The 26,531-nt window shown below is 36.1% G+C and overlaps 1 protein-coding gene across 1 annotated transcript in view; it reads left to right on the plus strand.

The window, feature by feature from the left end:
• Positions 1-3,694: 3,694 nt before the first annotated feature.
• ST8SIA1 (ST8 alpha-N-acetyl-neuraminide alpha-2,8-sialyltransferase 1) overlaps positions 3,695-26,531 on the plus strand; it is a 117,689-nt gene continuing 94,852 nt past the window's right edge. The window contains exon 1 of the mRNA XM_036761569.1: positions 3,695-3,960. Within this exon, the coding sequence (XP_036617464.1) occupies positions 3,710-3,960 (251 nt within the window). The 5' untranslated portion in view covers positions 3,695-3,709. The remainder of the gene's footprint in view (positions 3,961-26,531) is intronic.

A 26,531-nucleotide genomic window follows, 5' to 3' on the forward strand; every position in this document is an offset into this window, starting at 1 on the left:
CATAGCAGGGAACTCTTGAAACACTCCGCTCTACATTAAAGAGACCTATTATTCAGCAGAAAAGGTCTTTCTTAAGGAAAATAAAAAAAAGGCCAGCACTAATAACTGTTGGGAATTGTGGGAAATGCAGGCAGAGGCATGTAAAATTGCAAACAGCTGTACTTTTTAGGAGCCCTTTATAATGCATGACTGTAAGTGAATGATGCTATAGTGGGAATGGGGGGGAGGAAGAAAGGAATAAGCATTTATTGAACACCTACTATGTACTAGGCATCATGCTGAATGCTTTACAAATATTATCTCACTTGAGCCTTATAACTCTTCAAAGTAGGTACTATTATATTGGGGAATATACCCGCTCATTGGCAGGTGTCAATATTTTTATTTTCCAAGGTCTCTTTTTATGAGATTTATCTAAAAGAAAAAAACAAAAACAAAAAACCCTCACTTTTTCTGTTTTGAGTCTGTGAACTATGTGTTTGCAAAAGGAGCTGGTGGTGTCATGTCAAAAAGTTCCTAAAATTTTGTTGAGAGGCAAGGAGCCAGAGAGGTCATACATTCCTAAAAATGTATTTAGGTTTTTATGTCACTTGCTTACTCTGAAGCAAGGGTAACTAATATAGTACCAGCTATAATAGCTTTTCTCATAAAGGCTCTAGACACTATGAGAGAATTTTTACTGTCAGTCTGGAGAAAATATTAACTATTATGGCTAGAGAGAAAACAGAGAAGGATTAAACCATCTTATTTCCTAATAGAACTGAATTTAACCCTTACTTTGGGAAGAGACATGATGAGAATTCTTGAAAAGAAACTTTAATTAACATACTCAGAGAGTTGAATGGTGGACATGTATTTACAGAACTGAGGAGAAATCAGCAATTGTGGTGATGGGTAAATGACCTTTCTCATAGCTAAGGCACTGTAAAGGATGATTTATGCTTATGTTTTATTGTTTGTTACATTTCCAATAAGAAATAATAATGCCAGTAACCTTATTTTTTTTTAATCTAGGAAATTAGGGTGTATGACAGAGATGGTGTAGTGAATGGAGCACTGGACTCGTAGTCAGGAAGACCTGGGTTCAAATCTCACTTCGGACACTTAGTAGTTGTGTGATGCTGGCTGGGTAAGACACTCTGGGTAAGTTACCTCTCTGGACCTCAGTTTCTTCATCTGTAAAATGTAGAGGTTGGACTCAATGGCCTCTAATAACCCTTATATATTTAACTCTATGATCTTATCAAATGCTTATGGTGAAAAAGATTTTTGTAGTTTTTTAAATAAATGAAATTTAATAAACTAAAGTGGAGGCTCAGTGAATTAGTAGATATTTTCAATTTTAATGGAGTTTCTACATTAAGGAGATGGGTTATGCCTACAAATAACCTTTTCTTTTAGTCCAGATTTATAAACCCATCCATATAGGGAACTCCCCATGTGGGAACTCCTTCTATTGGTGCAGATGGACAACTTGCACTTCAATTTGTAGTCTAAGCGAGTCACCTCAGGGTACTAAGACATTCACTGAATTGCCCAGGTTAACTGCAATACCACCCCTGGCTGGACCTCAGGAAGAGCAGGTGCTGTAACCTGGCAGGATAGGGGTCCAGGAATAGGAGCAGAGTTCAATCTGATCATCTATCAAAGGAATGAAGGCAAAGAGCTGACACATAGGTAGGTCTTATTGGGTTCCTGGACTAATCAGGCACCACAGACCAGATATCTCATGAGTAATTGTCTATAATATGCAAATTAACCAACCTTAAGGTTATTAATATATCAGGCACAATACATTTTGTGCTTCTAATAATATGATACCCAAACACGACATAATAGGCTAGTCAAAATAATTTCTTTTACCAATATTTTGATCACTTTAAATATTAAGAAGCATTCTGCTTAAGATCGTCTCCTATAGACAGACCCTGACCAGGAAAGTCATGCAAAAGACACTTTTAAGCCTTCAGAAGGGGCTCCTCATTTCATTTTTTTTTTTACTTAGTTCCTCAGTATACCTTATGGAAATGAAAAAAAAAATAAAAGGTTACCACCAGGAGGTCCTAAAAGGGCCGCCCCTGAAAGCACAATAGCTTTGTATTTTAGGGTCATTGGCTATAATAGCCACTACCTTTTGGGAGTGATTTGGTAGTGATTTTGAGGTTACTATTAGAAAGGAAAACTTAAAACAAACAAAAAGTAGCGTGGTTTTAAAAAGCCTGCAGGCAATTGAGACCTTATCTGTGATGTCCAGGTTCTGCCAGCATGGATTCCAGCTGTATTCACTTTTGGATGCCGGCGATGTCTTTCCCTGCAGTGCTTAAGGGGGAAAATCTGTGTACATGAATCATCTGTGCGTGCGTGTGTGTGTATATGTGCGTGTGTGTGCGTGTGTGTGTGTGTGTGTGTGTGTGTGTGTGTGTGTCTGCGCGCGCGCGCTTGTGCGCGGGCGCTAGCTTGTCTGGGGAAGCCTCCAGTAAATGACTGGTTAGGAGATGGGGAAGATGGGGGTATAAATCTCCGTTACTCTTCCAGTCCCCCTTTGCTGAGGAATAACCAATCAGTTAGTGAAAGAGAGGTACCGTGGGAGGGTGCCAGAGCACAGGGACTCCAGCTGCGAGTCTAAGAGTCGGGAAAGGGTGTATGTATGGTGGTGGTGGGGGGGGGGGGGGGGGGGGAAGAAAGGGGTGCCGGATCCGTCTAGTCCTTTGATGCACTCAGTGTTTTGGTGTTTATTTTTATTGTTTGTATCTATCCTGGGAGGCAGGAACAGATGATAGAGATGCTAGTTCCAGTCTAGATGATCTGATACGCTGATCAAAGGTCAAAGGGAAATTTTGCAAGTGGAGGGGTAAGGGAGGGTGGGGAAGACGACCTTGATTTCCACCAATCGCGGTGCGTTTGTCTGAGATGCCCTGGGTGCACAGGGTGCCTGTGGCTCTCTGCTGAATTAATTGAAGAGAGACTTCTTTTATTTTCTTTGAGAGGTGGAGAAACCAATGGTGGAGGAGCTAACGGTCCCGGGTCGACCTGGAAATTTACAAGGACTGGCCGCAGTGTTAGTTCTCTTTCCCTGCGAAGCAGCCTCCGCCGCTGCAGCAGCGGCAGCAGCAGCAGCTTAGGCTGCAGCCACAGGAACAGCCGAGAGGCAACGAAGGAGAAGGAGCTTGTTTTTTTTCCATTTGGCAGGAAGAAAGGGGCGGGGGAGAAGTCCAGGAAGCAAGTAATAGAGCAAAAGAACCTTTTGCCTGTACCAAAACCGAGAACGATCGTGATGCAGCACAGTCAACTGGGAAGACCCGCGGTCCCTGGATCTCCTGACTTCTGGAGGGAGACAGGAGTCCCTTTCTTCTCCAGGGGAAGCTACAATGGCCATAGCTGATGGCTTGCTCTTCTGCCGCTTTCGCTAAAAGGAGGGAAACAATTTATTTGAAAGTTGCGAATTAAATAAAGCCTTTGCACCACCGTTGGAACAGCAGCGGCAGAAGACGCGATTTTGTGGTGTGTGTCGCTGAGAGAAGGAGGACGGGAGGAGAGCGGGAGAGAAAGAGATCAGGAGGGGAAGAGAGAGAGAGAGAGAGAGAGAGAGAGAGAGAGAGAGAGAGAGAGAGAGAGAGAGAGAGAGAGAGAGAGTTGCATTGCATGGGAGCGCTTTGAATTTCGGATTTCAATTCAAGCTCTGCGCTGCAGCTCAGACCACTGCAACAGCATGATTGCGCTAAGCATAAGCGACAGCAGCCGGGCCCGGAGACAGACTTGGAGAGGGACCATGGCAGTATTGGCGTGTAAGTGTCCCCGGACCCGACTGCCAATGGGAGCTAGTGCCTTGGGCGTCTTTGTTCTCTGCTGGCTCTACGTCTTCCCAGTGTACCGGCTGCCCAACGAGAAGGAGATTGTGAACGGGGTGCTGCAGCAGGGCAAAGCATGGAGGAGAAACCAGACTGCAGCTAGAGACTTCAGGTACCCAGGTTCCTTTCTCTTCTCTTTCTCTCTGGCACACAGAGGACGGCAGGCGCCTACTATCTTTCAAGCAGGCTCTGCCTACACTGAACATCCCTTCTTGGGAAATCACTTTCTTCAATCTTCCTTATTCTTGTCTGCCCCCTTCCCCTCCCCCCATACTACACAACCACAACCCTTTCCCTAAGACTTTGTGACCTTGGCCCCTATCCACTCCCCCATCTCTTACAGGAGAGATCTTCAAGGACACTTATTGTATGTAGGGAATCCCTCAATATTTGTCAGGTCATCATCATCATCATCATCATCATCATCATCATCACCGTCACCACCACCACCAACACCATCATCATCATTTAAAGATTTCCTAAAGTCAAGCTTAAAGAGGTTGTCATTGCCTCTTCTTCCCTGGTAGAGTGGAGAGGCATGAGTAACTTGCTCTGTAAACTTGATATGAAAAGGAGTTCCCGACTCTTGAATGTTGTATCTTTTGTACCCTTTGAGGATCAGAAGGATGACATGTTTCTCCAGAGGTCAGCCATCAGTTAAACCTTTGGCAGAAATAGAGACAGATGCAAATGGTGATGGAAATGGGCATTGAGAGGGCTTGGGCAATTGAATCCTTCCTCAAAGCAGCCAGACAGCCAGATCCTCCAGACATAATGACTTTTTTCAGTCAATCTGCATTCCCTGCTGCCCCACCCCCACCCCAAGCATTTTATTAGTTTTACAAACTGAATCTTTCCTTACAGAAAAAAGAACGTCTTTCATGTTGGTAAGGATCTCACTATTCAGAAAGGTAGATAGGAAATCCAAGGATGAGAAACAGTTAAGTTTCAGTGTCCTCACCACTTCAGTATTTTCACTTTAAATTGATTCAGAGACACAGAGAGTCCAATAAATGAGAACCTGTGCAATGTTGTGCAAGTGTGATTTAGATTGGTAGTAGGCAGGTGTGGGACATAGAGTTGGGTTAAGAAATGAATTAAGTGTGAGCACTTCTCCAAGGGCTCAGGAAGAGATTAAGGCTGAAGGCAGTGCTATGCTCCTATTATAGTAGCTTTGCAGGGGTTGGAGAAGATATATGTTTCAAACGAACCTGGATAGTGTGTTCCTCTTTCCAGGTGTCACTTTAAAATTCTTTCACATTATGCATTTAGAAATATTTGCTTTTTTTTCTAGCTTTGTTCTGGTCTACATCCTCCTCTATGGCTCTTGATCTCTAAGAATGAAGGTCAAAAACATAGGCAGACCATTTATGTCAGGGCAGAACAGCATAAATCTTATATAAAATGCAAGAGACATTTTTTTGGGAGAGTCATGAAATCATATCTAAAATGAATATTATTCCTCCCTAAACCTATTTAAGAGTTTGTAGGACCTCCAGTGTTTTAATCGTTATAATAAAAAGCTTATAACCTGCAAATTCATAAATGTCATTTTCTCAATGGCAGATTCTTTATCTTTGGTTTCAACTGAGGTAAAGAGTTGATTAATGATTTTCTATTGTTTTTGAATTATAAAAACCCTTTTAGTTTAAAAGGAGAAATAGAAAATATCTTTTATAGATTGTCAACAAACATTAGTAAGTGCTTACTATCTGGCAGGTACTGTGCTATTCACTGAGGATGCACACAAAGGCAAAAACTGTCTTCAAGGAGATCTCAATCTAATAGCAAAGACAAACGTGAAAATAACTAGGTACATAGATATATTTATGTATGTATATGATATATACATATATATGTATGAGACATCTATGTGAAAGATGAAAGGTAATCTCAGAGGGAAGACACTGGGGGACAGGGAAAGGCCTCCTACAGAAGGTGATATTTGAGCTGAATCTTGAAGGAAGACTGGGAAACTAAGAGGTAAAAGTGAGGAGGGAGAGCATTCCAGGCAGGGGAAACAGCCTGGGCAAAGGCATGGAGATGAGAAATAGAGTTGGAGGCACTGCAGGTCCAGGGCAGTATGTCTGGATCATAGAGTACACAGAAGGGAGTAGAGTAGAAGATTGAAAAGATAAGAAGGGGCCAGGTCATGAAGAGCTTTCAGTGCCCCAAGGAGGACTTTATATATGATCCAAGAGATAAATAGAAACTAGTGAAGTTTGAGAAGATAATAGAGTAAGTAGTTTGGTAAAACATGGACTGGTCTTTTCAGAGGAACATTTGTTCTTCCGTGACACTAGACTATCTTTAGTTATGTTTCTGAGTAGAGAGTAACTTATTAAACTTTATATCATAGTAACTGCTTGCAGAAAAAGTCATCTCAGAGAGTTAAAAATATAATATGTAATTCCATATACATATATACAAATATATGTATATACATATATACATATACATACATACATATATATATATGTTAAACTTGAAGTGAAAATGCCTGATCAACTATGACTTGGATAGATTGTATGTGATTTGGAAGCCATATACTAACCAAGTTTGTAGAGAGAAGTTTGTAAAGGAGCTATAAAAGGAGTGACATTATTTAAAATAATAATAAAAAACATTGAGTTAGCAGAGTTTTTAAAAAGTTTACTATTTAACAACAAAAATTGTGTTTTATTTATTTAATTCATTGCTTTTAATACCAGAATTGATTATTGTAAAGTTTGAGCAGATTTTCTTTCCTAAATGGAAGACAGACCAAGTGTAACAGAGTGCCAGGGAGGAGTACTTATGTCATAGAAGATTGACTTTTACTTAAATTGGGAATTTTATGTTTTTTATACTTATGTATATATATATATATATATATATATATACATATGTATATATATACACACACACACACGATATTTGTCATATTGATAAACAATGGAAGGTAAAGATATACTATATTTATCCTTTTTGCAGGTAGTTGATATTTATTTGATAAAGATATGTCATTGAAAAAAAGAAATGCTACACAATTATCTAGGGGCATTATAGTTGTATTTTTGCTATACGCGCTTAATAATAACATCATTGTTAAATTTCTAAGATTGTGGTTCCCACTGGCAAGACAAAGACTATTTCAGGATATCTTATGATTGTAGGCCGCTATTCAATATTACCAAACCAGGTTGGCCACTTTACTAATTTACCTTGCTCTCTTATTTTTGGGAGGGAATTCTTTGCCTGTGGTAACCTACTTTATGACTTTTGTGTCAATATTTCAGTATTTTGAGGATATGTGATTTCACTGGCATGCTACTTTTTAAACTTGCAGATCATAACCCTTCTAACCCATACTAGACCGCACTTTCTGCTCATAACTTGGGAGAAGCTGATCCCCAGAGGAAAGTAGCTACTGGGTTTTTTTATTCCTTCCCATTACAGCCTTGTCCAAACCTAAGATAAGGGAAATCGAACAAAGGGTATGTATAAAGAAAAGCTGGTATCATGTGATTTTCTACCCCAGTACTTCAGTGAATCTGTTCTCATCAATGTGGAAATTCCTTCTGATGATACAGAGTGCAACCAATCTGTGCTTGCCCGTTCTGTGTGACTCCCCTCTATGTTTTGCTTCACCATAGGAGATCTTTCTAAAATTCTTGGGGCTTTCCTTGCATTTTTCTTAACACAGACATTATGAAGCTATCAATGAATGCCTAGTTTTCCTTTCCTCTCACCATATGACTGGCCCTCCTCCTAACTTCCCTATTTCTATCAAGGGCATCACCATTCTTCCAGTCTGCTAGATTCACAACGAAAGAGCCATCTTTTACTTCTCACTTTTCCCTGTGTTCCCTTCATATCCAATCAGTCCCTAAACCTTTGTTAATTCTAACTGTACATCGTCCCATTATTTTTCTCCTTTCCATTCACACTACAACTGCTCTCATTTAGGCACTGTATGACACATACCATTTCCCAACTCTCTGCCCTTGAATGGACTGGCCTCTATTCCTGGCATGTAATTCCTCTTTAGCTCTGCTTCTTGGAATTCCTATATCACATCAAACGTCAGATCAAGTATTAATATCTCAGAAAAGGCCTTTCCTGATTCCCTTGGTTGTTAGTATCCCTTTCCAAAATTACTCTGTATTTATTTCATATATATTTTGTATTTACTTATTTGTGTACATGTTGTTTTTCCCCAGGAGAATGTAGCTCTTTGATAGCAGTGACTGTTTAATTTGTTTTAACCCCAGTACCTAACACTTGACACAGAGTAAGGTCTTAGTAAATTTTTGAATTGAAATAAATTTGGTGACATCGTTTAACCTACTTTTTCATGCATTCTTCTGCATCTGTAATGTGTTGAAGTCTGCCCATTGTGTACCTCACCAATGCCATTTGGGTGATCCTCAGCATCTGTTCTTCGGAGAATGCAGGGCTCCATGACTTGCAACCCTGCAACCGCAACTAGAAGAATATCGGCCTTTGTTTCACAAAGAAGTATGGGGTCATTGAAATAACTCTGGGGGTTTCCAAGGGTCATCTAACCCACTCTTCTCCTTCAGTTCAGGCTCGATTCGTTATGTTTTATACATACATGTACACAGATGAGTCTTGTAGGTGGTATATCTAACTACTTATCTTAGTCGAAACAAAAGGCATTCTTCATTCGCTTGCTTTTTGGAGTATGTATAGTTAAGCCAAACAGTATTGAGTGATTATGGATCTCCTTTAGGAGACTTCAGTATTCCTGGGTTTTTGACATATATTAATCACAAGCAATAGGATCTGGTGGACCTTGCTACATAGAAGGAGTCTTTCTTCCTGGACTACCTCCTTAAACATCTTTCACGAGAATGTCTTCATATTTTATGCCTTACTGGATATAAATAATCAGAAGGTCTTTAAAGAAGGTTATTTCTTGTTTCTGAGCCAAGCTTAACTGCCTGGGTACAGCTGTCATAGGACTGATTAAATATGTTGGGGTTTGGGCCATTCTAGCATACTTCCTGGAGCACTTATGTAAGCATATTTAATGCCAAGAGGAGGATATTATGTTACAGGATCACCCAGTACATGTATCCAAGGGTAACTTCACACTTACTCCCCCCCAATCCATCCTTTTGACCTGAGATTAGTATACCTTGTTAGTATTTAGAGTTAATATCGCTTAATTAAATGGCACAAGGTAGTATTGGTGCTTGAAATGGTTCCCAAGAAACTATCTGCTACCTCATTTTTAATTTTCCATCCAAACTAAATTTACCATTTGGCTTATATTCTAATTTTAATAGCTACTTGTCAGATTTGATGTTGCAAGTGGCAGTTCAGAACCCGATGAATAGTATTGTTATACAGAAGAGCACAATAGGAGACAGTATGAGGTTAAAGATAACTTGGTTATAGGGTCCACCCATTCAAGATGTCCCACCAATGGGACACAGTTAGATTGTGTTCTTCCTAGGCTATGATCAGCAGCAAGGTTACCATATCTATGAGACTGTAGCTAACTCAGCAATTCAGACTTCATGCACTTTTGGGAAACTCTACTACGATGTGGCTAACGTCCCTATACTTCAAGTTGATTCTCTAGTACCAGCTGGTATCCTGGCTTTCTTACCACCGCCTATTCTGTCCCTCTATGGCCAAGCTTTCCTTTGGATATGACCTATATTTTCTTCCAGCCTTTATAATGGAATGAACTGTTTTCCTATTCAGCATTATTCACAGGGCTTGCAATAATATTATTTGTGCCAAATTATGATCCTGATCCCACAGGAAGGCTTCGCTGACCTAAGTAAGTAGGAGTTTGGCAGTCTGCATTTATTCTCTCATCACCACTATCCCTTGCAAAAACAAACTGGAACATGGACATCCTTCCAGAATGGTCATGCTTCAACTCAGCATTCTTTCAGTGTTACTGAAGAAGCAAAAAGAGGTCACGTAGTACTGAGTGCTATTTTGTATTGTTTTTTATTTTATAAAGCCAAAAAATTTGCCCCCATGTTTCTAGCCAATCAAGCAATAAACATCTATTGAATGACTGCTGTGTGCCAGGCACTGTACTAAGTTCTAGGGATACAAAAAGAGGCAAAAGACAGTCCCTGACCTCAAGGGGTTTACAATCTAATGGAGGAGACACCATACAAGCCCATTGGTGATGAGATTCTCTGTACTTATCCATCCTGGAGGTCTTTCTAGAATGATGGAACCTGCCGGAACTTGTGTTCTTTTGGCATAGCTTTTGATAACCCAGGATAATTTGATAACCTTCACTCTATGGGGAAGTAGCAGAGTAACACTCTTTTCAGGACAGGATGGTTCCATTTTCTCTATAATATCAACTATATTAACATTAGGATATAGTTGATATTAAACAACCATATTGCTTAGAAGTGTTATTAATGAATAGACATGGATTTTACATACTACTCTATAATTTCAGAGAATCAATAGGGTATTTAAGAATTTGAGACTGTTAAAGAATCACAGATTATATAGTTGGAAGTAGACTTTAGAAATCATCTGGTCTAAAGTTCATACCTTTGGTCAGATTAAGAATAACTATCCCTATTTTACACAAGAGACAACAGAGACTCATACAGATTAAGTGACCCACACAAAGTCACACAGCCAGTGGTAGAAGGTTTACTGTGTAGCTTGACAGAGGCCACTCTAGGCTAGGACACTGGACTCTTGCCTTTTAGAGCAGTACTCTTTCAATGATGTATAAATAATAACTAATATTCTTCTGTAGAAACAGAAGTTAGATAACTTCTAAAAGCTAAAGGCTGTAACTTGGTAGTCTTATGCCTTGGCAACTTAAATATAAAGTCAGTTTTCTCCAAATTCTTCATAAATGCTAAAGTTTAATATTTCCTTTATTGTTCCATTTACTCTTAAAGTTTCATCACCAATTAATCATAGGCATTAGCAGCAGCTGGCATTTTGAAAATGATTTTTGTAAACCAAAATCTAGGTTTAATGTAAAGAGATGATCATAGTTAGAAATGGGCAAATCTAGATGCTTTCTCTATTAAAAGTGAGTTTTCTAAAACTGCTATGATATTAGAAAGATAAAAAGTCAATTGACATCATCACAGAAAACTTAAAAATTCCTATTGCTAGTGTTAACTAAGTACCTTTGTAAAACTAAATGTAGAGCTAAAGAACTAGTTCTGTAAAAACTTAAACATATTTGTCTGTGCTACCAGACTTTTTTTCCTACTTCCGCTGCTATTTGAAAGTACCAGTTATGGGGGTTCTTCTCTTTGGTAATGCACAGTGCTACCCTAAACCCTAGCTAAATGACCTTTTAGTCATCAGTACTCCCTAAACTTTACTGTCCCTAATATCCCCACTTCTACTCATGCCCACAATAGCAAGGTTTTGAAAAAAAAATGAGTAGTTTCTATTCACAAAAAGGTCATGGTCTCCTTATCCAAAGCATCTAGTTCCTACCTAAGTTTGAATGAATGCTACTTATATACAAAAAAGATTAATAAAATAATGTCTCCTGTACTCAGAAGTGACCTATCTAGTTCAATGGCTATTTTGGAAAGGGAGGGAATGACCATTTATATAGCCCCTGCTATGGGTAAGGCAACGTGTTAAACACTTTTACAAATATTTGATACTCACAACTACACTATGTGAAGTAGGTGCTATCATTTTTCCCATTTTACAGTGGAGGAAACTGAGGCAAACACAGATTAAGTGACTTGTCTAGGGCCATAGCTACTATCTGAGGCAGAATTTGAACTCAAGTCTTTCCGACTTCAGGCCCAGTGCTCTATCCACTGAACCACCAGCTGCCTCCTGGGATATGATTGAGAACTCACAAGTAAGCAAAAAAGACCACTGTGAAATCAAATTAGACATTGTGAAACTTATGTACCTTACTCGTAGGAGAGTCCCTTAGAACCTACTTACTATTTCTTTTGAAACAGTTTTAACAAACTTGATGATCTAGTTTTCCACCCTATCTAGATTAGAAGCAGAAAAGTGCGTGGGGGGAGGGGTTACAAGCACACCCACATCCAGAGTGACAACTGACATCCTGATAGCAAGGGATGAGATGAAAAAAATAAACGGAGCTACAAACTCAAAAAGCACTATAGTCTAAGTGTGGGGCTGACAAATAGTTCAGTAGCCCCTGAGAGTATCACTGATGTGCATAGTACAAGTTTCAAGATTGACATTCATAATGATAACTTTTAGTCATTAAAAAAGGTTCATTCATTCATTCAACATACTCTGTAAGAATATAGAGAGCAAAGTTAGGTGAGAAATGGATAATTCTGATTAAATTAAATTAAAAAGGTTTTTGTACAAATAAAAAAAATGTAGCCAAGATCAGAAGAGCAGAAAATTTGGAAAAACATTTTTATAGACAGTTTACAGGTAAAGATCTCATATCTAAAATATATAAAGAACATTGGCAAATCTATGAGAATATGAATTAATTATTCTCCAGTTGATAAATGGTCAAAGGACATAAGCAATTTTCTGATAAAGAAATCAAAATAATTTATATTCATATAAAAATATTCTAAATAATTATTAATTAGGGAAATGCAAATTAAAACCACCTTGAGATATCATTTTACACCTACTAGATTAGCTAAAATGATCGAAAGGGTAAGTGACAAATGTTGGAAGGGATGTGGAAAAATATGAGACACTAATTCATTGCTGGTGGAATTATGAAATGATCCAACCATTTTGGAGAGCAACCTGGAATTATGCCCCAAGAGTTATTAAGCTACCTATACCCTCTTACCTAGTAATATCACTACTTAGTCTATTTCCAAAAATAATTAAGGAAAAAGGAAAAGAACCTATATGTTCTAAAATGTTTATAGCAGCTCTCTTTGTGGTGGCAAAGTACTGGAAATTGAAGGGATGCCCATCATTTGGGGAATGGCTGAACAAGTTGTGGTATATGATTGTGATGGAATACTACTGTACTATAAGAAATAATGAACTCAATGATTTTAGAAAAACATGGAAGGACTTGGGTGAAATAATGAAGAGCTAAATGAGCAGAACCAAGAGAACACTGTATACAGTAACAGCAATATTGTCTTAAGAATGACTTTAGGGGCAACTAGGTGGCGCATTGAGTAGAGCACTGGCCCTGGAGTCAGGAGGACCTGAGTTCAAATCCGGCCTCAGACACTTGACACATGTACTAGCTGTGTGACCTTGGGCAAGTCACTTAACCCCAATTGCCCTGCCAAAAAAGCAAAACAAACAAACAAACAAACAAACCAAAAAAAGAATGACTTTAAGTGAATAAGTTATTTTGAATATTACAAATGCCAAATTAACTATAAAGGAAATGTGAAGAAAGATGATATCTGCGTCCAGAGAAAGAACTGATAAATAGAAATAGATATAGAATAATGTTAATATATATAGATATTTGTGTCTAATGGTAGCTATCTTGAGGGGGGAATGAAGGGAAGAAAAAAAGAAATTTATATGATAATTTTGTTGTATGTTTGAAAAGAATAACAAGTTGTGCATAGTAGATTTGCAGTTTTATGTGCAATCATCTTTTCATTGTACTGTTATAGAAATGCTTATTTTATTCCATAAATTAAAAATAAATAAAATAAAAATAAAAAAGAGTATGGGGAAGTATAAGGGGGCAGTTGTAGCTAATCAGCAAGATATGTTCCAAAATTCATTTATAAATTAGGCATTTATAAGAGGAAATATGTTTTTCCACATAGAAACAATGAATGGTGGCTAGGATCCCAGGATTATGCCATAAAGGCATATTTAATGTACCATGGGTGAAGATCTTATTGCTGAGATAGCGGATCCATCAAAGTACAGAGTACTAACAGTGCCAGCTTGAGCTCTGGGTGCTGGGAGCAAAGGAAGTGTTAGTGAGAGAAAGGGGATGTCTCTGCTCATCTTTCCCGGCAGCAGGAACAGTGCTTGAAGTGTTTTGTCTCTGGCATCCTCCTAGTCCCTCTCCTAACTCCTAGAGCCCTTTCTGACATTACAGTTTGAATTAAAAACTGGAGGATTCATTGACATGATATAGTAATATGGGCAGGGGTATAGATACTTAAAGGAACAATTAGAGTGTAATTAACTGACTCTGACAATAAAGCTTCTTCAAAGGGAAAATGTCATCTCATGTAGAAAGCAATTTAAATAAAACTTTTATTAGAATTTTCAACTACCCTTGAAACACAAAAAAAACAATACTGCAACTAGATATAGCAAAGGCAGCAAGATGCTCTCTTTCAACTTTGCTAACAACATCATCCAAAATTCCTTAGTTTTTACACCTACCCCACCTACCAAAGTGTGCTGTAATCCCACTCTTTAATTCTCTGTTCTCTTAAGTCAAAACTACGATTATCCCCAAAAAGAAACCTTAGCCAGGGATTAGGAGGAAAGCTATATGAACTAATTCACATAAATGTTGTGGATTGTTATTTATCATTTATCAATATTGTTTGAACCTAGCTTTATGTAACATAACAAAGGAAGCCTGGAAGCCAGGAAGATCTAGGTTCAAATCTCACTTCTGACATATACTGACTGTGTGACTCTGGGCATGTCACTTAACCTCTCAGTGCTCTGGGCAAAAATCCTAAGATTATAAGTTGCAGAGAAGTTAGGGACTTGCATTGGTATAAGAAATTGTCTCTTTTTAGAGTTCCCTAAACCAGTGAAATCACAGGTCCATATCTGATCCTAAATATATGAATAAATCTTTCATCTTTCTAGGGATATTTATGTTTTAAAAAGAGGATGCTTGTTAATCCAAAGGAATTTCCAGGTAGTGAAATTGTAGGCTATTCAATAATAATTAATTATTATTCATTAAATTAATAATTCAAGACAACTTATTTCACAAAGCAAATTGGTGTATAGTTCTTTTGATAGGCCTCAAGTTTCTCCCTGAAACAATGTTGCATTTTTTGACATCAATATTCTTTTGGTAATGTTTTGGGTTTGTGAGTCATGAAGCTAATACTATAGTCTCTAAAAAATCAATGTTCAGAATCAGACAAGGGGCAATAGAATGGCATGGTGAGTCTGAACAGCTTGTAAACATATTACAGAAAAAGAATTACTCAGAAGTCCAGCAAAGGCTGTCAATGGGGAAATGTACGAATGGGAAAAAAATGGACTGGCCATATAGTAAGACTGGAGGATTGCTAATGGATCAGGTATGTCGCAGGTGGGGAACCTGCACCCTCAAGGACACGTGTCCCTCTACATCCCCCAGTGTGGCCCTTTGACTGAATCTAGACTTCATAGAACAAATCCCCTTAATAAGAGGATTTGTTCTGTAAAACTTGGACTCAGTCAAAAGGCCACACCTAAAGACCTCGAGACTGCAGGTTCCCCACCCCTGATCTATGTGCTCTGCTGTTATCTGCACAATGTCAAGACAATATGAGGATGGTTACTGGCTCACAAGATATACCCCTTATGTTACATTTACAGGAGGAACAGGATAAGGGTCACACAAGCTGAGCAGCTATAGGTAGTTTGGGAAATGTATCAGTGGAAGGAGTACTCATTTAAGTGACATCATAGATCCATGTAAGCGTTAGGTTATAAAAATGGCTATAAATTATATAATATCACATTATAACAATACTTGTAAATAACAACTCTTATTGAGGTTGTAAGGTTTACAAAGCATTTCTCTTGCAATAGCACTATAACAGAAGTGACAAGAAAATAAATAATTATCTCCCTATGTGCTAATGTGGCAGTACCATCTCTAGAATATTTTGATTGGTTCTAAAAGAAATTTCAGGGAGGGAAAGGTATCAAGTGAATTACTACCCCATATCAGTATCCACTCAGATATATTTATTTCCTCATCTTTATTAAAATATTTATTAGAATAATCTACACATTTGGATCAAGAGTATTCTTGATGAAAGAACAAGCAACATTTCATAAATGTCTTTTTACCAGCGTACCATAGGTTTACAGTTACATGATTGAAAGATATAGAGAATGTAAGTTTATACTGTGTTTATTGTTTGTTGAGTTAGAAAGAAAATCTAACCACATTTGGCTCAGTAAAGTAAAATATAGTCTTAAAAGCTTTCCTCTATAAAGGAATCACATACACACACATATGTCAAGGATGCATGCAACCATGAAGAGAAGTTTGTTTATCGACTGTAAATTCCAAAAAAATGGAGATATGTGCTTGTCAAATATATTGAGGGAAAAAACCCCATCTTTAAAAAAAGGGATTGCTGAATAAAAATTATTCAAAAATTCTTTAAAATGTTTTGATACATTTTGCTTTTTATGTCATAATTATCTCATAAGAATTACCCCATAATATTTTCCATTATTTTCTAAGGAAAGCAACTTTAGAGGGTTAACAATCTTACTTTAATTAAACACACATATATCATTCAAGTAGTTTAGGAGGAAAAGCCAGCACCCTTAACTTCAGAGCAAATACAAACAGAAATTATAAACAGAGACAATATAAACAGATCAACATTTCTCTCTAACCAAATCACGATACGTAGTTACCAGAGAAGCACCAACATCTGGGTTTTCAAAGCCGGGGAGGGAGTTTGCTTCAATGGCTTACCCAGAGTCTTGTCACCAACACTGTTTCAAGGAGTGTGCCCCCAAAAGCAAAAGGCCAACCTCAGATCTTATAAGCACATCTCAGGGTTAAAGGGTGTCACAATCATTCGACTCAAACTCATGTGAACTAAGCCTTCCCTTGACATAAGCAGGTCATCAAGGACTACCCATTCGATCAAAGAGTCTTTAGTGCTGAGAAGCACTTCAAAACAAAGACAACAAAAAGTTCACTTTGCTTGCCATTACATTTGAAAGGCAAGATTCATCAAAGGTACTTGATTACCTCAGCATTCCAAAAGAGAAAACAGTAAAAGAAAGTCCCACCCAATTACCATAACAAGATACTAGAATGGTTTGCTATTTGCTTCTCCAGCTCATTTCATAGATGAGGAAACTGAAGCAAACAGGGGTAAATGACTTAACCAGGGTCACACAGCCAGTCTGAATTACAAAATTCCAAATTAATTTATGGAACTGTTGTACCAGTTTTCAACTCTAAATTGGATATGTGGGATTAGTGAAAGTGAGGAGTTGAGGATGACACGGAGGTTTTGAGCCTGAGTGTATAGACTAGCAGTGTCTTCAGTAGTAATAGGGAAGTTTGGAAGAGTGGTAGGTTTTGGGAAAAAGAATGAGTAGTGTTTTGATTATGTTGAATTTGAAATATCTTTGGGACATTCAGTTCTAAATGTCCAATAATCAGTCACTTCATGGCACAGGATTAGAGCTCAGGCAAGATTATGGCTGGATATTTATATTTGGGAGTCATATGCAAAGAAATTATAATGGTACCCATGGGACCTGATGAAATCAAGGAAGAGAGTGTAAGAAAAAAAGAAGAGTTCCCAGAAAAAGAGCCTGCAGGGTTGGGGAACCTGTGGCCTTGAGACCACATGTGGCCTTCTAGGTCTTTTAGTGCAACCTTTTAACTGAGTCCAAGTTTTACAGAAGACATCCTTTTATTAAAGGGATTTGTTCTGTGAAGTTTGAATTCAGTCAAAGGGCCACACTTGAGAACCTAGAGGACCATATGTGGCCTTGAGGCCACAGGTTCCCCAGCTCTCTACAGGTATACCTATAGTTACTGGATGTGGAATAGCAGCAAAGCAGAACCAACAAAGAAATGGTTAGATAGGTGGGAGGAGAACCGAGAGAGAGCAGTGCAATGAAAATCTAGAGAAGAGAAGCATTTTATGACTGTTTTAAATGAGATTTCTTTTTCCTATTATTTTCCCCTTGTTTGTTATTGCTATGTATAAATGATGATTTTTGTATTTTTTGAGTTTTATGCAGGGTGGCATAGTGGATAGAGTGCTGGGCCAGGAGTCAGGAAGACTTGAGTTCAAATGTAGCCTTAGACACTTTTTAGTTGTGTGACCTTGGGCAAGTCATTTCACCACACCTTGCCTTGGTTTCCTCCATTGTAAGATGGGGATGATAATAACACCTACTTCTCAGCATTGTTGTGAGGGATCAGGTAACATTTGTAAAATTCTTAGCATGGTGCCTGCACATAGTAGATACTACATAAATGCTAATTACTGTTATTATTATTCTGCTACATTACTGAAGCTATTAGTCTCTCTGACAATTTCTTTGCTTATGCTTTGGCCTTTTATCAGTGAACTATCATATTACCTACAAATAGGTGCAATTTTATCTCCTCTTTGATAATGCTTGTAACTTTAAATTCCTATTATCTTCTTCCTAATGCTAAGATTTCTATAACTATGTCAGGTAATATTGATATTGTTGCTTTATCATTGTGTTTATTGGGAAAGCTTCTAGTGTTTCTTCCTTGCAAATAATGTTACTTTTGGTTGTATGCTCTTCCTTTTTTATCATGCTTAAAAAAGAGGCCCTTTTGTGTCTGTACTTTTTATGTGTTTTTAAAGCATAAATGAATGCTATATTTTATATATATATATCCCTCACTATGATCATGTGTTTTTATTTGTTTATGGCATTTAACTATGCCAATTATTTACCAAATATTGACTCATCTTTGGACCCCTGGTGCATGATAAAAGCTTTCTTTTGTTTAAAATCAATCAATAAATTGACAAATATTTATTAAATACTTATTATGTGCCCTGGATCTATACCCAATATACAATGTACAATTATGAGAGATATTAGATACAATTATGAGGGATAAAAGGTGCTACTCAGTTATATATTTTAATAATTTTAATGGTCATATCATTAGTGATATTTTCTAATTGCTTTGTATCTTTGTCTTCTTTATTTTAAAAATTTTATTAATGTCTTTTGTTTTTTAATCACCGAAATTTCTCCAGTAATCCTCTCTCTTCCCATCTTAGAGGGCCATCCCATATAAAAATATTTTTAAAGATGAAAAGAGGAAAAAAATAAATTATCAATAAATTTGTCAAAGGCTTCTCAGCATCTACTGTGATTATTATGTGGTTTTGGATGTTTTAGTTTTTAATACGATAAATTATGTTGATTGTTTTTAATAATGTTGAATCACCCTTGTATCACTGACATAAATCCTTCTTATGGATAATGAATGATTTCTTGGATGAATCACTATGGTCTGTTCAATAGTACATTGTTCAAAATTTTAAATTTATATTCATTAATGACACTGGTCTATAGTTCTGTGCTTTCATCTCTCCCTGGTTTAGGTATTAGGACTATATTTGTCTCATAAAAGATTTTTGGTAGTGTGTTTTCTTTATCAAGAAAGAAAAAGATTTGAACAATATTTTATTTGGTTTAATCAGCCAAAATTCACATTCTCACATGTCCACCTTAACTCCCTGCCTCCCCCCCCCAACCTGGGAATACAAGAAAAACAAAATCCATTCTAAATATGTAGAGTCAAACAAAATAAATTTCCAGATTGGTGATGTCCAGAAATATTTATCTCATTTTGCATTCTAAGTCATTCACTTCTCTATCAGGAATTGAATAACAAGCTTCTTCATTAGTCTTCTGGAATCATGGTTGGTCATTATGTTGATAAGCGTTCAGCACAATAATATTTCTTCACATTTACATACCATAACTTGTATATCTAGTCTCCAATTTATGAGACTCTCTTCAGATTCCTATTTTTTGCTACATCACAAAGAACTTTAAATATTTTTCAGGAATGCAGGGGTTGTTTAATAGGAGGAAAACTATTAACATAGTTGATTATATCAATAACAAAAGTGACAAAATCATATGAGATGTCAATAAATGCAAAAAAAGTTTTTAACAAAATATATTACTCATTCCTATTAAAACACTTGAAAGCAAAAGCATAAATGGATTTTCCTTAAAATGATAAGAAATGTCTACCTAAAATCATCAGTAAGCATTATTTGTTTTTTCATATTTTAAATGATATTTTATTTTTCCAATTATATGTAAAGACAATTTGTAAGGTTCTTTCTTATATAGGATGTTGAGTTTGAAATTTTTCTCTTTCCCTCCCTCCCTTTCCTCTTCCCCAAGACAATAAACAGTTTAATACAGGTTATGTATGTGCAATCATGTAAAACATATTTCCATATTAGTCATGTTGTGAAAGAAGAAATGGAACAAAAGAGAAAAACTCCAAAAAAGGAGGTGAAAATAGTATGAATAAGCATTATTCATAAAGGGGCTAAGCTAGAAGCTCTCACAATAAGATCAACAGTGAAACAAGGATGCTCATTATCACCAATATTATTCAATATTGTATTAGAAATGCTAGCAATAGCAATAAGAAAAGAAAAAAATTGAATGAGAATGGGCAATGTGGAAATAAAATTATTTCTCTTTGCAGACTATATAATGGTATATTTGGAAAATCCTAGAGCTTCAAATAAAAAGTTAGTTGAAACAATGGGTAATTTTAGCAAAGTAGTAGGATATAAAATAAACCCACATAAATCATCAGCATTTCTACATATCACAAAGAAAAACCCTGTAGGAAAAGATAGCAAGAGATACCCCATTTAAAATAATTGTAGACTGTATAAAATACTTGGGAGTATACCTGCCAAGGCAAACCCAGGAACTACATGAACATATTTATAAAACATTTTTATACAAATAAAGTCAGATTTAAATAACAGGAGAAATATTGATTGTTTATTGGTGGGCTGAGCCAATATAATAAAAATGACAATTATATATAAACTAATCTACATATTCAATGCCATCCCAATTAAACTACCAAAAACCATTTTATTAAGCTAGAAAAAAATAATAATAAAATTCATTTGGAAGAACAAAAGGTCAAGGATATCAAAGGAATTAATGAAAAAATGTAAAGGAAGGAGGTTTTGCAGTACTAGATCTTAAACTATATTATAAGGCAGTGATTATCAAAAACTATCTTGTGTTGCATAAGAAGTAGAAAGGTGAATCAGTGGAACAGAGTAGACATACAATACACAGTAGCAAATGATTATTCTAACCTTGTATTTGATAAATGTAAAGATATAAACTTTGGGGATAAGAATACACTATTTGGTAAAAATTGTTGAGAAAGCTGGAAAGCATATTTTACACCATTGAGCAAGATAAAGTCAAAGTGAATACATGGCCTAGATATCAAGGGAGATGTAATAAGAAAACTAAAAGGACATGTAACATATCACCTATCAGACTTATGGATTGAAGAAGAATTTATGAACAAACAAGAGATAGAGAGCACTGTGAGATGTAAAATGGATAATTTTAATTACAGTAAATTAAAAAAGATTTTGTATAAATAAGACCAATGTAGCCAAGATCATAAAGAAAGCAGGAAACTGGGGGGGGGGGTGGTGGTTTATAGACAGTTTCTCAGATAAAGGTCTCATATCTCAAATATATAGGGAACTTTGTGAAATTTATAAGAATATGAATCATTCTCCAATTGATAAATGGTCAAAGGATATGAACAGGTAGTTTTTCTTTTCTTTTTTAAAAACAATATTTTATTTAACCGCCACCCCTTCCATTACATGTTAAAACAATTTTTAACATTTATTCTTTTTTAAAGCTTTGAGTTCCAAATTCCATCTCTACCTCTCTCTATCTCCTCCCATCCCTGCCCAATGGCAAGCAATCTGATATGTTATACATGTGCAATAATGTAAAACATTTCCATATTAATCATTTTATACAAGAAAACTCAAACAAAAAGAAAGTGAAAAATATTATGCTTTAGTCTGTATTCGGACAATTATCAGTTCTTTCTCTGGAGGCAGATAGCATGTTTCATAATAAATCCTTTGGGATGGTCTTGGATTGTTTTATTGCTGAGAATAACTATGTCATTTACAATTCTTAATCATATAATATTGCTATTACTGCGTACAATATTCTCCTGGTTCTGCTCACTTCACTTCACTCATGTAAGTCTTTCCGGGTTTTTCTGAAATCATCCTACTTGTTATTTCTTATAGCACAATAATATTTCATCACAATAGGATAACACAACTTATTCATCCATTCCCCAGTTAATGAGCATTCCCTCAATTTCCCATTCTTAGCCACCTCAAAAAGAGCTGCTATAAATATTTTTGTACCAATAGGTCTTTCCCGCTTTTTTTTGGATGTCTTTGGGATATAGTTCTAGCAATGGTATTGTTGGATCGAAGGGTATGCACAGTTTGGTTGCCCTTTGGGCATAGTTCCAAATTGTCCTCCAGAACAGTTGGATTAGTTCACAGCTCCACCAGTAGTGCATTAATGTCCCAGTTTTCTTATGTCTCCTCCAACATTTATCATTTTCTTTTTTTGTTTGTTTGTTATCAGACAATCTGATAAGTGTGAGGTGGTACTTTAATTTGTATTTCTCTAATAGTAGTGATTTAGAGCATTTTTCATATATAGATAGCTTTAATATCTTCATATGAAAACTGCCTGTTCACAACCTTTGACCATTTATCAGTTGGGGAATGACTTGTATTCTTATAAATTTGACTCAATTCTCTATATATTTGAGAAATAAGGCCTTTATCAGAGATACTTGCTGCAAAATTTTTCCCAGTTTTCTTCTTTTCTTTTAATTTTGGTTGCATTGGTTCTGTTTATGAGGCAGTTTTCCAATGAAGAAATCAAAACTATATGTAATTATATTAAAATGTTCTAAATCATTACTGATTAGAGAAATGCAAATTAAAACAACTTTGAGATATCATCTCACACTTATCAGATTGCCTAAAATGGTAGAAAGGGAAAATGACAAAAATTGGGATGTTTATACACTATTGGCAGAGCTGTGAACTGACCCAACCATTTTGGAGGGTGATCTGCAATTGAGCCCAAAGAGTTATAAAACTGTTTATACCCTTTGACCTAGCAATACAATATTAGGTCTGTTTCCCAAGACAATCAGGGAAAAAGGAAAAGAGCCTATATGTTCTAAAATATTTATATCAGTTCTCTTTTTGGTGGCGAAGAACTGGAAATTGAGGAGATGTCTATCAATTAGGAGATGGCTAAACAAGTTATGGTATATGATTGTGATGGAATACTGCTGTGCTCTAAGAAATGACAAGCTAGTTGATTTTAGAAAAACACAGAAAGACTTGCATGAAATAATGAAAAGTGAAGTGAGCAGAAGTAAGAGAACATTGTATACCATAACAGCAATATTGTTTGAATAATAATTGTGAACAACCAAGCTGTTTTGAGTACTATGAATACTCAAATTAACTATAAAGGAGCTATGAAGGAAGATGCAATCCACCTCCAGAGAAAGAACTGATAAATAGAAGTATATGTAGTATAATTTCACCATATATTTATAAATCTGTGCCAAATGGTGACCTTCTCTAGTGTGGGGTATGGAGAGAGGGAGGGAGACAGTTCAGAAATTAAAATGTAACAAAATAAATAAAATTAAATAAAAAACTATAAATATTTTTGTCCATTCTTACATTTTGTTTTATTTATTACTAATTGCTCCCTTATTCTACCCTCCTTTTAATTCTCCCTCTTTTCTTCTCCCTTTCCTCCTATTTTTCTGTTGAATGAAATGCATTTCCCAGCTATCTGTATGTATGCATGTATATTCTTCTTTCTTTTGACTAGTTCAGATGAGAGTGGGGTTCAAGTGTCAGCTTCTATATGCCCCTTTCCTTGTTTTTATTGATGTTTACTTGTGTATCAGGATTATGTAAGATAATCTACCCTAGCTTTCCTTTTCCTTCCCACCTTCTTCTCTCAGAAAGAAACATTTTTGAGAATAATTTGTGTAGTATTGATACAAATTTTTCTTTAAAATCTTGATAGAATTATCCTGCTAATCCATCAGTATCTGGAATATTTTTTCTTTGGTGCTTCCAACTAGCTGAATTCTATAAATTATCCCTTTGTTTATTCAACTGGAATGAGAGTGAAACTGTAAATTAACTTTGGTAGTATTATATTGGCACAGCTACTTAAACTGTGCTTTATTTCCTTAAGGAGCACTTTTTAGTCAAATTTATGCAATTAAAACTATTTACAATTAGTATTTTTTTCTGAGATTTGATTAAGATATCTATATGACTGTTATCTTAGGTAAAGTTTTGAAGTTATGCTATTTCTTTTGTGTTCTCAGTGTTGATAGCACATAACTGTGTATAGTAGATTCTGATAATTATTTTTTATTTCTTCTGATTTTCTTGTGATTTCATTTTATTCATTTTACATTTTGATGACTTGATTTTCCATCCTCTGCTTTTTAATGAGGTTGGCTAAAAGTTTATCAATTTTATCAGTATTTTTTAAAGAACCAGCTTTTAATTTGATTTGTCATAGTTTTTTGTTTTTCAGTTTTCCAATTTTTGGTATCTCCTCTTTTGTGCTTATTTTAGATTTGTTTATTTGTTGACTTTCTAATTTAAAAAAAATGCATATTCAATTAATTAGTCCTCTTCTCTTCTATTTTGTTAATATATATTTTAGGGATATAATTTTTCTGGGGACAAATTGAGCTGTATTCCAGGAGTTTTCATGTGTTGTTTCATCGTTATCATCTTTTTTTTTTTACATAACTCACTTCTATGTTTTCTTTTTTGACTCATTCACTATCTAGGTTTTTATTGCTCTGTTTCCACATGAGTCTGTTTTTTGTTTTGCCTGAGCTGATTAGATTATTTTTGCTATATAGCATGTATAGAATGCATATACTATTTCTTCCTTATTTGTTTGTGATATCTCTGTTCCTAATACATAGCCAATTTTGGTAAAAGTTCCATATGGTGCTGAGACATACTTATTATTATATTCATTAGCAGTTCCACTTAGAAGACATCTTAAGTGTTTTATCTTTAATTTCTTAGGCATTTTGTTCAATTTTATATTTTCTCCTTTTGTTTATTTTTTTTTGTAGATTTTTTTTCCAAAACTCGGGGAGGGATATTATAATCTCCTGCCATCCCTCCAGTCCCTCAGGCTTGTAACCTAGGAGTCATCCTGAGTTCATCACTATCTCCCACTCCCCATATCCAAGCTATTGCCAAGGCCTATTGATTTTAACTTTGTAACATCTCCTGAACATGTCCCACTTCTCTGACACTGCCACCATTCAAGTGCAAGCCCTCATCACCTCATTCCTTGATTACTGCAATAGTTTGCTGTTAGGTCTGCCTACTTCCAGTCTCTCCCCACTTCAATATATTCTCCATTAAGCCACTAAAGTAATTTTCCTAAAACCAATCTGATCATGTCACCCTCCCACCCTCTACTCAATAAACTCCAGTGGTTTATTGCAACAGCTTCCAGGAGCAAATACACAAATCTCTGATTGGCACTCAAAACCCTTCATAACCTGGCTCCCTCCTACTTTTCTGGTCTCATTAAACCTTACTCCCCAATATATACTTCTTGATCTAGTAACACTGGCCTCCTGGCTGTTCTACAAACAAGGCATTCCATCTCTCTGCTCTGTCTGTCCTGCATACCTGGAATGCTCTCCCTCCTCCACTCCTCCTACTGACCTCCCTGACTTTCTTTAAGTCCCAACAAAAATTCCACCTTCTGCAGGAAGCCTTCCCCAACCCCTCTGAATTCCAGTGACTTCCCTCTGCTAATTATTTCCTATTTATCTTGTATATAGCTCACTTAGTATATATTTATTTGCATCTAGTAAGCTCTTTGAGGTCAGGGTCTGTCTTTTTTTTTTTTTTTTGTATCTTCAGGGTTTAGCACTACCAGAGTAGGTGGTAAATATTTATTGAGTTTATTGAGTTAAAGTGAATTGACTTAGGTGGACATAGAATAATTCTGTGTTATTCAAATTTACTTTCCTTTATATTTGAAAGTCTTCCGGCTTTGTAGGTCTTGTTGCTTGTCATTAGAATTGTTAAATTAAGTGACTGTGTCTTGGAGTTTGCAGTGTAGGGATTTTTTTTTCCTGGAGGTAATATTATGGATACTTTTTATTGGCCTAATATTCTATCTTCAGACGTTCTGCAGAGTTTTGTCATTATTTTTTCGTTATGGTGTTTAGGTTTTTTAACTTGTGTTCTTCTGGGAGACCTATAATCCTTCAGTTATTTCAGTGCATACTTTCTTCAAAATAGATATACTTTGCTTGTATAGACATAATGTTTTATTTTACTGTTATTGCCTTTTGCTTCTGTTCTGCCAGATTGTCTGCAGATTCACTTCTGTGTATTTGCACTCCTAATCAATTGTTCCCTTAGTGAAGTTTTAATTGCTGAAGTGTGCTTCAGTCTAATTATATAAGTAAAGGTGCTTTTTGTAGTTTTTGGAAATCTACATTATACTTCCAATTTTCAAATGTTCTTGATACTTTTTTTCTACATCATTGTAATATCCCAATACTATCACCACCAAAACCCTTTCTTTTAATAAAATTCTAAGTAAAACAGCTGACATGTTGACCATGTCTGACAACACATATGTCTCATTCTATAATCTCTTGCTTACCACATAGATAGTATCTTGCAATAATGGGAGATATATACCATCCATCTCCTCCTCTGGAGTCATTGTCAGTAATTATATTGATCTAAGATCAGATGCCTTTTAGTTTTGTTTTCATGTACATTGGTCGTTATAGTGGTCTCTTGATTTTGCTTATTTCACTCTACAGCATTTCAAACAAATGTTACCAAGTTTTCCTAAATTCTTCAT

This window comes from Trichosurus vulpecula, chromosome 5, assembly GCF_011100635.1.
Source record: "Trichosurus vulpecula isolate mTriVul1 chromosome 5, mTriVul1.pri, whole genome shotgun sequence".
NCBI lineage: Eukaryota > Metazoa > Chordata > Mammalia > Diprotodontia > Phalangeridae > Trichosurus > Trichosurus vulpecula.